Below are 12500 nucleotides of genomic sequence, written 5' to 3'. Positions count from 1 at the left end.
AGTAGTGCACTATCCCCTATGGGCCCCTGGTCTAAAGTAGTGCACTATCCCCTATGGGCCCTGATCTAAAGTAGTGCACTATCCCCTATGGGTCCTGGTCCAAAGTAGTGCACTATCCCCTATGGGCCCCTGGTCTAAAGTAGTGCACTATCCCCTATGGGCCCCTGGTCTAAAGTAGTGCACTATCCCCTATGGGCCCCTGGTCTAAAGTAGTGCACTATCCCCTATGGGCCCCTGGTCTAAAGTAGTGCACTATCCCCTATGGGCCCCTGGTCTAAAGTAGTGCACTATATAGAGAATAGGGTGCCATTTGGGTTTCAACCTTGATTGTTGTGTAAAAAGTAGTAGCCTCATGACTTAGAATCCTCAGAATGTGTTTGGTCACATCGTGCTCTTCTTTAAGTGTGTTGGGTCATGGACTAGATCACATGGACTAGATCACATGGACTAGATCACATGGACTAGATCACATGGACTAGATCACATGGACTAGATCACATGGACTAGATCACATGGACTAGATCACATGGACTTAGATCACATGGACTAGATCACATGGACTTAGATCACATGGACTTAGATCACATGGACTTAGATCACATGGACTTAGATCACATGGACTAGATCACATGGACTAGATCACATGGACTAGATCACATGGACTAGATCACATGGACTAGATCACATGGACTAGATCACATGGACTAGATCACGTGGACTAGATCACGTGGACTAGATCACGTGGACTAGATCACGTGGACTAGATCACATGAACTAGATCACATGGACTAGATCACATGGACTAGATCACATGGACTAGATCACATGGACTAGATCACATGGACTAGATCACATGGACTAGATCACATGGACTAGATCACATGGGCTAGATCACATGGGCTAGATCACATGGGCTAGATCACATGGGCTAGATCACATGGGCTAGATCACATGGACTAGATCACATGGGCTAGATCACATGGGCTAGATCACGTGGGCTAGATCACGTGGACTAGATCACGTGGACTAGATCACGTGGACTAGATCACGTGGACTAGATCACGTGGACTAGATCACATGGACTAGATCACATGGACTAGATCACATGGACTAGATCACATGGACTAGATCACATGGACTAGATCACATGGACTAGATCACATGGACTAGATCACATGGACTAGATCACATGGACTTAGATCACATGGACTAGATCACATGGACTAGATCACATGGACTAGATCACATGGACTAGATCACATGGACTAGATCACATGGACTAGATCACATGGACTAGATCACATGGACTAGATCACGTGGACTAGATCACGTGGACTAGATCACGTGGACTAGATCACGTGGACTAGATCACATGGACTAGATCACATGGACTAGATCACATGGACTAGATCACATGGACTAGATCACGTGGACTTAGATCACGTGGACTAGATCACGTGGACTAGATCACGTGGACTAGATCACGTGGACTAGATCACGTGGACTAGATCACATGGACTAAATCACGTGGACTAGATCACGTGGACTAGATCACATGGACTAGATCACGTGGACTAGATCACGTGGACTAGATCACGTGGACTAGATCACGTGGACTAGATCACGTGGACTAGATCACGTGGACTAGATCACATGGACTAGATCACGTGGACTAGATCACGTGGACTAGATCACGTGGACTAGATCACATGGACTAGATCACATGGACTAGATCACATGGACTAGATCACATGGACTAGATCACATGGACTAGATCACGTGGACTAGATCACGTGGACTAGATCACGTGGACTAGATCACGTGGACTAGATCACGTGGACTAGATCACGTGGACTAGATCACGTGGACTAGATCACGTGGACTAGATCACGTGGACTAGATCACGTGGACTAGATCACGTGGACTAGATCACGTGGACTAGATCACATGGACTAGATCACATGGACTAGATCACATGGACTAGATCACATGGACTTAGATCACGTGGACTAGATCACGTGGACTAGATCACGTGGACTAGATCACGTGGACTAGATCACGTGGACTAGATCACGTGGACTAGATCACGTGGACTAGATCACGTGGACTAGATCACGTGGACTAGACACATGGACTAGATCACATGGACTAGATCACATGGACTAGATCACATGAACTAGATCACATGGACTAGATCACATGGACTAGATCACATGGACTAGATCACATGGACTAGATCACATGGACTAGATCACATGGACTAGATCACATGGACTTAGATCACGTGGACTAGATCACGTGGACTAGATCACGTGGACTAGATCACGTGGACTAGATCACGTGGACTAGATCACGTGGACTAGATCACGTGGACTAGATCACGTGGACTAGATCACGTGGACTAGATCACGTGGACTAGATCACGTGGACTAGATCACGTGGACTAGATCACGTGGACTAGATCACGTGGACTAGATCACGTGGACTAGATCACATGGACTAGATCACATGGACTAGATCACATGGACTAGATCACATGGACTAGATCACATGGACTAGATCACATGAACTAGATCACATGGACTAGATCACATGGACTAGATCACATGGACTAGATCACATGGACTAGATCACATGGACTAGATCACATGGACTAGATCACATGGACTAGATCACAGTTCCTTTGTGCTCTTGTTTATTTGTGGATTCTTTCAGCTGACTACTGGTCTGGAAAGAGAAGTGAAATCACTCCAGAGTAGAACGCGGTCGGTACACCATGCTATAAAAGGGTGAAAGGCCGTAGGTAACCATGCTATAACAGGGTGAAAGGTCATAGATAACCATGCTATAACAGGCGAAAGGTCAAAGTTCATAGGTAACAGGTCACTGTTTTGATGTTGTACGATTAGTATACTGTAGTTGGAGGAACGTTGACAGGCTAGTGTGTGTGTGGCTCTAAGCTGAACCGGCTAGATCACTGTCTCATCGTCTCTATTTCAACGCGACAGTGCAAGTTGTCTCACACAGTTGTCTCAATCTTCTCAATAATCTCCACCATAGACTTGGACGGAGAGAGCAGAGAACACTCATCTTGATTCCACATACTTAGTGGACTAGACTCTCCATCACTACTTAACTCTTCATCCTCCTCCTCCACTTCCTCCTCGTCTTCCTCCTCTTCCTCAGAACCCTCGTCACATGACTCCATGTAATGGCCGCCCAGCGCATTTATCCCAGAATCCTCAGAGCTGGACGGGGAGGAGCAGTGGTCTATTTTGGGGGTGGTGACCTTGTCTCCCAGGGCACTGGGCTTGGTGCCCTGGGGGTGTGGTCTGGGCTGGAGGTGTGGGTGGTGTCTGGGGGTCCGTTGGGGGTGGGGTTTGGACCGGGGGTGAGGGGGATGTGATTGAGGCGGGCTGGGCATGGTTGAAGGTTGAGGTCTCTGGACATAGCACATCTTCCCATTGATGCGTTTGACCATGTAGTCGTCCACGAAGAGGTCTGAGATGATGCAGAACTTTGGCGACTCAAGGGAAGGCGGGGCTTGGAAGGCGGGGGCAGTCATGAGGAAGCGTTCGGCCAATGAGACTGTCAGGTCCATGGTATGGGGGTGGTCTGTGGGCGTGGCAGGCACTGGGGTGCTGGGGAGGCGGCACACGTTGGTCATCGGCTGGTACACATATTTACCTAGAGAAGGAGAGAGAGGGAGAGAAGTGGAGAGAGAGAGAGAAGTGGAGAGAGAGAGAGAGAGAGAGAAGGGGAGAGAGAGAGCGCGAGAGAGAGAGACAGAGAGAGTGAGAGAGGAGAGAGAGAGAGAGAAGGGGAGAGAGAGAGAGAGAGAGAGAGAGAGAAGGGGAGAGAGAGAGAGAGAGTGAGAGAGAAGAGAGAGAGAAGGGGAGAGAGAGAGAAGGGGAGAGAGAGAGAAGAGAGAGAGAGAGAGAGAGAGAGAGACAGAGAGAGAGAGTGAGAGAGAAGGGGAGAGAGAGGAGAGACAGAGAGAGAGAGACAGGGTTACTTTATGTAACCTAACAAATACATAACTGAAATACCTGGGTATTCAATCACAAAGATAGAAGGCATTACAAGGGAAGCAGTAAGAATGACAAGCAAGATACTCGTATACAGCAGTATGTGGACACCCCTTCATCCACTATATATACAGCAGTATGTGGACACCCCTTAATCCACTATATATACAGCAGTATGTGGACACCCCTTCATCCACTATATATACAGCAGTATGTGGACACCCCTTCATCCACTATATATACAGCAGTATGTGGACACCCCTTCATCCACTATATATACAGCAGTATGTGAACACCCCTTCATCCACTATATATACAGCAGTATGTGAACACCCCTTCATCCACTATATATACAGCAGTATGTGGACACCCCTTCATCCACTATATATACAGCAGTATGTGGACACCCCTTCATCCACTATATATACAGCAGTATGTGGACACCCCTTCATCCACTATATATACAGCAGTATGTGGACACCCCTTCATCCACTATATATACAGCAGTATGTGGACACCCCTTCATCCACTATATACACAGCAGTATGTGGACACCCCTTCATCCACTATATATACAGCAGTATGTGGACACCCCTTCATCCACTATATATACAGCAGTATGTGGACACCCCTTCATCCACTATATATACACAGCAGTATGTGGACACCCCTTCATCCACTATATATACAGCAGTATGTGGACACCCCTTCATCCACTATATATACAGCAGTATGTGGACACCCCTTCATCCACTATATATACAGCAGTATGTGGACACCCCTTCATCCACTATATATACAGCAGTATGTGGACACCCCTTCATCCACTATATATACACAGCAGTATGTGGACACCCCTTCATCCACTATATATACAGCAGTATGTGGACACCCCTTCATCCACTATATATACAGCAGTATGTGGACACCCCTTCATCCACTATATATACAGCAGTATGTGGACACCCCTTCAAATGAGTGGATTCCACTATTTTAGCCACACCCGTTGCTGACAGATATATAAAATTGAGCACACAGCCATGCAATCTCCATAGACAAACAGTGGCAGTAGAATGGCCTTACTGAAGAGCTCAGTGACTATATTATATATTATTTCAACGTGGCACCGTCATAAGATGCCACCTTTCCAACAAGTCAGTTTGTCAAATTTCTGCCCTGCTAGAGCTGTCCCCAGTCAACTGTAAGTGCTGTTATTGTGAAAACATCTAGGAGCAACAACGACTCAGCCGCGAAAGTGGTAGGCCACACAGGCTGAAGCTCGTAGCGCATAAAAATTGTCTGTCCTCGGTTGCAACACTCGCTACCGAGTTCCAAACTGCCTCTGGAAGCAACGTCAGCACAAGAACTGTTCGTCAGGAGCTTCATGGAATGGGTTTCCATGGCCGAGCAGCCGCACACAAGCCTAACGATCACCATGTGCAATGCTAAGTGTTGGCTGCAGTGGTGTAAAGCTCGCTGCTATTGGACTCTGGATCAGTAGAAACATGTTCTCTGGAGTGATGAATCACGCTTCACCATCTGGAAGTCCGACGGACAAATATGGGTTTGGCAGATGCAAGGAGAACGCTACCTGCCCCAATGCATAGTGCCAACTGTAAAGTTTGGTGGATGAGGTCTGCGGCTATTGTTCATGGTTCGGGCTACACCTCTTAGTTCCAGTGAAGGGAAATCTTAATCTTTAGAATACGGCTGTAAAATATCAAAATGTGGAAAAAGTGAAGGGGTCTGAATACTTTCTGAATCTCTCTCCCTCATTCTTTCCACCCTACTGTGTGTTACCATGGGAATCTCCAGTATAACACGTTCTCCTCTTCCCTCCCTCATCTGCTCCCCTCCCTAACTCCCTCCCTTTCTCTCTTCCCTTTCTCTCCTTCCTCCCTCTCTCTCCCTCTCTCTCTCTCTCTCTCTCTCTCTCTCTCTCTCTCTCTCTCTCTCTCTCTCTCTCTCTCTCTCTCTTCCCTCACTCCTTCCTCCCTCTCTCCTTCCTCTCTCTCTCTCTCTCTCTCTCTCTCTCTCTCTCTCTCTCTCTCTCTCTCTCTCTCTCTCTCTCTCTCTCTCTCTCTCTCTCTCTCTCTCTCTCTCTCTCTCTCTCTCCTTCCTCCCTCTCTCCTTCCTCTCCCCCCCCCCCTCTCTCTCTCTCTCTCCTTCCTCCTCTCCTCCACTGAGAACTGGAGCATCACAAACACACAAAAGGATGAGATTCTACAGGAGGATGAGATTCTACAGGAGGAGGAGATTCTACAGGAGGAGGAGATTCTACAGGAGGAGGAGATTCTACAGGAGGATGGGATTCTACAGGAGGAGGAGATTCTACAGGAGGATGAGATTCTACAGGAGGAGGAGATTCTACAGGAGGATGAGATTCTACAGGAGGATGAGATTCTACAGGAGGATGAGATTCTACAGGAGGATGAGATTCTACAGGAGGAGGAGATTCTACATGAGGATGAGATTCTACAGGAGGAGGAGATTCTACAGGAGGAGGAGATTCTACAGGAGGATGAGATTCTACAGGAGGATGAGATTCTACAGGAGGAGGAGATTCTACAGGAGGATGGGATTCTACAGGAGGAGGAGATTCTACAGGAGGATGAGATTCTACAGGAGGATGAGATTCTACAGGAGGAGGAGATTCTACAGGAGGATGATATTCTACGGAGGTGGAGATTCTACAGGAGGATGAGATTCTACAGGAGGAGGAGATTCTACAGGAGGATGAGATTCTACAGGAGGATGAGATTCTACAGGAGGAGGAGATTCTACAGGAGGAGGAGATTCTACAGGAGGAGAATATTCTACAGGAGGAGTAGTTCTACAGGAGGAGGAGGAGATTCTACAGGAGGTGATTCTACAGAAGGAGATTCTACAGGAGGAGGAGATTCTATAAGATGAGGAGTTCTACTGGAGGCAGAGATTCTACAGGAGCAGGATATTCTAGAGGAGGATGAGATTCTACAGGAGGAGGAGATTCTACAGGAGCAGGAGATTCTACAGGAGCAGGAGTTCTACAGGAGGAGGAGATTCTACAGGAGCAGGATATTCTACAGGAGGAGGAGATTCTACAGGAGCAGGATATTCTAGAGGAGGAGGGGATAAAAGAGGGTAGAAAATATAGACTATATCCAATATCAAAGTCACTGTGATGTAGTTGGTACAGAAATGACATGAAACGTGGGTACAGAGAACAGGCGGGAAGTGGTGAAATCAAGGTCACAACATGACATCAAATCAAGGTCACAACATGACATCAAATCAAGGTTATGACATCAAATCAAGGTTACAACATGACATCAAATCAAGGTTACAACATGACATAAGGACTCTTTCTCTCAGTATTTTCTTTAGTGAAGTGGCCCTCCTGCAGAGCTGTGCCTGTTTCAAGATGTATGTCCTTAAGAGAGATCAGACTAGAAAAGAGAGGAGGGGAGGAGGGGGGCAGTGGGTAAGATTCTGCCTTCTAAAGATGTAAGGAAAAGAACATTAGAGAGCCTTAGCTTTTAGTCTCTGTAGCTAGAGAGAGAGAGACAGAGAGAGACACAGAGTGATAGAGACCCACACAGAGAGAGAGAGACACAGAGAGAGAGAGACAGAGAGAGACAGAGAGAGAGACAGAGCTTTGTCCTTTAGTCTCTGTAGCTAGAGAGAGAGCGAGCTTTGTCATTTAGTCTCTAGCTAGAGAGAGACAGAGCTTTGTCCATTAGTCTCTGTAGCTAGAGAGAGAGACAGATGTTTGTCCTTTAGTCTCTGTAGCTAGACAGAGACAGAGGTTTGTCCTTTAGTCTCTGTAGCTAGAGAGAGACAGAGGTTTGTCCTTTAGTCTCTGTAGCTAGAGAGAGAGACAGAGGTTTGTCCTTTAGTCTCTGAAGCTAGACAGAGACAGAGGTTTGTCCTTTAGTCTCTAGTGCCTGGTGGAGGGAATGCAGTTCATCCCTGCATCATCATGGTGAAGGGAGAGTGATTTTGATTCCACTTGGAGAGATCGATAGAGCAGCTTAGTAGTTACTGTATCTTAGTAGTTACTGTATTTTAGTAGTTACAGTATCTTAGTAGTTACAGTATCTTAGTAGTTACAGTATCATTGTAGTTACAGTATCATTGTAGTTACAGTATCATTGTAGTTACTGTATCTTAGTTACAGTATCATTGTAGTTACTGTATCTTAGTAGTTATTGTATCTTAGTTACTGTATCTTAGTAGTTACTGTATCTTAGTAGTTACTGTATCTTAGTAGTTACAGTATCTTAGTAGTTACTGTATCTTAGTAGTTACAGTATCATTGTAGTTACAGTATCTTAGTAGTTACTGTATCTTAGTAGTTACTGTATCTTAGTAGTTACTGTATTTTTGCAATATTAAATCGCTATCAGTTTGCATGTGGAACATTCAGGGCCTCCACTAGTGAACCTTTGGACTGTAGTTGTAAATGTCATCATTCTGAAGGAGACATGGTGTAAGACGGGCTACAGAGAGGTAATCATGCTGTCACAGTCCCACAGGCTACAGAGAGGTAATCATGCTGTTACTGTCCCACAGGCTACAGAGAGGTAATCATGCTGTCACTGTTCCACAGGCTACAGAGAGGTAATCATGATGTCACTGTCCCACAGGCTACAGAGAGGTAATCATGCTGTTACTGTTCCACAGGCTACAGAGAGGTAATCATGCTGTCACAGTCCCACAGGTTACAGAGAGGTAATCATGCTGTTACTGTCCCACAGGCTACAGAGAGGTAATCATGCTGTTACTGTCCCACAGGCTACAGAGAGGTAATCATAAGTTTGGCATACAGGACTGTTCTACAAAGTTATTGAAAGCAGTGAAACATATGACATAATTAAATCAATGTACAGTACATTCAAAAAGTATTCAGACCCCTTGACTTCTTCCACTTTGTTACGTTAGTCTTCTTCCACTTTGTTACGTTAGTCTTCTTCCACTTTGTTACGTTAGTCTTCTTCCACGTTGTTACGTTAGTCTTCTTCCACTTTGTTACGTTAGTCTTCTTCCACTTTGTTACGTTAGTCTTCTTCCACTTTGTTACGTTAGTCTTCTTCCACTTTGTTACGTTAGTCTTCTTCCACTTTGTTACGTTTTGTTACGTTAGTCTTCTTCCACTTTGTTACGTTTTGTTACGTTAGTCTTCTTCCACTTTGTTACATTTTGTTACGTTAGTCTTATTCCACTTTGTTACGTTAGTCTTCTTCCACTTTGTTACGTTTTGTTACGTTAGTCTTCTTCCACTTTGTTACGTTTTGTTACGTTAGTCTTCTTCCACTTTGTTACGTTTTGTTACGTTAGTCTTCTTCCACTTTGTTACATTTTGTTACGTTAGTCTTCTTCCACTTTGTTACATTTTGTTACGTTAGTCTTATTCCACTTTGTTACGTTTTGTTACGTTAGTCTTATTCCACTTTGTTACGTTAGTCTTCTTCCACTTTGTTACATTTTGTTACGTTAGTCTTCTTCCACTTTGTTACGTTAGTCTTATTCCACTTTGTTACGTTAGTCTTCTTCCACTTTGTTACGTTTTGTTACGTTAGTCTTCTTCCACTTTGTTACGTTTTGTTACGTTAGTCTTATTCCACTTTGTTACGTTAGTCTTCTTCCCCTTTGTTACGTTAGTCTTCTTCCACTTTGTTACGTTTTGTTACGTTAGTCTTCTTCCACTTTGTTACGTTTTGTTATGTTAGTCTTATTCCACTTTGTTACGTTTTGTTACGTTAGTCTTCTTCCGTTTTGTTACATTAGTCTTCTTCCCCTTTGTTACGTTTTGTTACGTTAGTCTTCTTCCCCTTTGTTACGTTTTGTTACGTTAGTCTTCTTCCGTTTTGTTACGTTAGTCTTCTTCCCCTTTGTTACGTTTTGTTACGTTAGTCTTCTTCCACTTTGTTACGTTTTGTTACGTTAGTCTTCTTCCACTTTGTTACGTTTTGTTATGTTAGTCTTCTTCCACTTTGTTACGTTTTGTTACGTTAGTCTTCTTCCACTTTGTTACGTTTTGTTACGTTAGTCTTCTTCCACTTTGTTACGTTTTGTTACGTTAGTCTTCTTCCACTTTGTTACGTTTTGTTACGTTAGTCTTCTTCCACTTTGTTACGTTTTGTTATGTTAGTCTTATTCCACTTTGTTACGTTAGTCTTCTTCCACTTTGTTACGTTTTGTTACGTTAGTCTTCTTCCACTTTGTTACGTTTTGTTACGTTAGTCTTCTTCCACTTTGTTACGTTTTGTTACGTTAGTCTTCTTCCACTTTGTTACGTTTTGTTACGTTAGTCTTCTTCTACAATTGTTTACATTTTACATTTAACCGATTTTTTTGGTGCAAAAGAAATACCTTATTTACATAAGTATTCAGACCTTTAGCTATGAGACTGGAAACTAAGCTCAGGTGCATCTTGTTTCCATTGATCATCCTTGAGATGTTTCTACAACTTGGAGTCCACCTGTGGTAAATTCAATTGATTGAACATGCTTTGGAAGGCACACACCTGTCTATATAAGGTCCCACAGTTGGCAGTGCATGTCAGAGCAAAAACCAGGCCATGATGTCGAAGGAATTGTCCGTAGATCTCAGAGACAGGATTGTGTCGAGGCACAGATCTGGGGAAGGGTACCAACATTTATGCAGCATTGAAGGTCCCCAAGAACAACTTGACCTCTATCATTCTTAAATGGAAGAGGTTTGGAACCACCAAGACTCTTCCTGGATCTGGCCTCTCAGTCAGACTGAGCAATCGGGGGAGAAGGGCCAATGGTCACTCTGACAGAGCTCCAGAGTTCCTCTGTGGAGATGGGAGAACATTCCAGAAGGACAACCATCTCTGCAGCACTCCAACAGTCCTTTATGGTAGAGTGGCCAGACAGAAGCCACTCCTCAGTAAAAGGCACATGACAGCCCACTTGGAGTTTGCCAAAGCACCTAAAGGCATCTCAGACCATGAGAAACAACACTCCCCATCTAACCTGACAGAGCTTGAGAGGATCTGGAGAGAAGAATGGGAGAAACTCCCCGAATACAGGTGTGCCAAGCTTGTGGCGTCATACCCAAGACGACTCGAGGCTGTAATCGCTGCCAAAGGTTCTTCAACAAAGTACTGAGTAAACGGTCTGAATGTTTATGTAAATGTGAATATATTTTCTTAACACATTTGCTCAAATTCCTTAAAACCTGTTTACGCTTTGTCCATTATGGGGTACTGTGTATAGATTGACTAGATGCTAGATGCTTTACTAGATGCTGTTCTTCCACTAACCTCATTGCAACTCCCCTCCAAGTCTCCGACCACTACCTTGTATCCTTTTCCCTCTCGCTCTCATCCAACACCTCCCACACTGCCCCTACTCGGATGGTATCGCGCCGTCCCAACCTTCGCTCTCTCTCCCCCGCTACTCTCTCCTCTTCCATCCTATCATCTCTTCCCTCTGCTCAAACCTTCTCCAACCTATCTCCTGATTCTGCCTCCTCAACCCTCCTCTCCTCCCTTTCTGCATCCTTTGACTCTCTATGTCCCCTATCCTCCAGGCCGGCTCGGTCCTCCCCTCCCGCCCCGTGGCTCGACGACTCATTGCGAGCTCACAGAACAGGGCTCCGGGCAGCCGAGCGGAAATGGAGGAAAACTCGCCTCCCTGCGGACCTGGCATCCTTTCACTCGCCCGTCTCTACATTTTCCTGCCCTTAGGTCTCTGCTGCTAAAGCTATTTTCTACCACTCTAAATTCCAAGCATCTGCCTCTAACCCTAGGAAGCTCTTTGCCACCTTCTCCTCCCTCCTGAATCCCCCCCTCCTCCCTCTCTGCAGATGACTTCGTCAACCATTTTGAAAAGAAGGTCGACAACATCCGATCCTCGTTTGCTAAGTCAAACGGCACCGCTGGTTCTGCTCACACTGCCCTAACCTGTGCTCTGACCTCTTTCTCCCCTGTCTCTCCAGATGAAATCTCGCGTCTTGTGACGGCCGGCCGCCCGACAACCTGCCCGATTGACCCTATCCCCTCCTCTCTTCTCCAGACCATTTCCGGAGACCTTCTCCCTTACCTCACCTCGCTCATCAACTCATCCCTGACCGCTGGCTACGTCCCTTCCGTCTTCAAGAGAGCGAGAGTTGCACCCCTTCTGAAAAAACCTACACTCGATCCCTCCGATGTCAACAACTACAGACCAGTATCCCTTCTTTCTTTTCTCTCCAAAACTCTTGAACGTGCCGTCCTTGGCCAGCTCTCCCGCTATCTCTCTCTGAATGACCTTCTTGATCCAAATCAGTCAGGTTTCAAGACTAGTCATTCAACTGAGACTGCTCTTCTCTGTATCACGGAGGCGCTCCGCACTGCTAAAGCTAACTCTCTCTCCACTGCTCTCATCCTTCTAGACCTATCGGCTGCCTTCGATACTGTGAACCATCAGATCCTCCTCTCCACCCTCTCCGAGTTGGGCATCTCCGGTGCGGCCCACGCTT

The 12500-nt window shown here is 45.6% G+C and overlaps 1 protein-coding gene across 1 annotated transcript in view; it reads right to left on the bottom strand.

Moving 5' to 3' along the window:
- Nucleotides 1-2947: 2947 nt before the first annotated feature.
- Nucleotides 2948-12500, bottom strand: part of LOC124020876 (UPF0524 protein C3orf70 homolog A-like) — a 51758-nt gene continuing 42205 nt past the window's right edge. The window contains exon 2 of the mRNA XM_046336174.1: nucleotides 2948-3687. Within this exon, the coding sequence (XP_046192130.1) occupies nucleotides 3020-3687 (668 nt within the window). The 3' untranslated portion in view covers nucleotides 2948-3019. The remainder of the gene's footprint in view (nucleotides 3688-12500) is intronic.

The sequence above is a fragment of the Oncorhynchus gorbuscha genome, unplaced genomic scaffold (genome assembly GCF_021184085.1).
Source record: "Oncorhynchus gorbuscha isolate QuinsamMale2020 ecotype Even-year unplaced genomic scaffold, OgorEven_v1.0 Un_scaffold_962, whole genome shotgun sequence".
NCBI lineage: Eukaryota > Metazoa > Chordata > Actinopteri > Salmoniformes > Salmonidae > Oncorhynchus > Oncorhynchus gorbuscha.
Note: the sequence above shows the minus strand (reverse complement) of the source record. Positions and strands in the feature narration are given on the sequence as shown.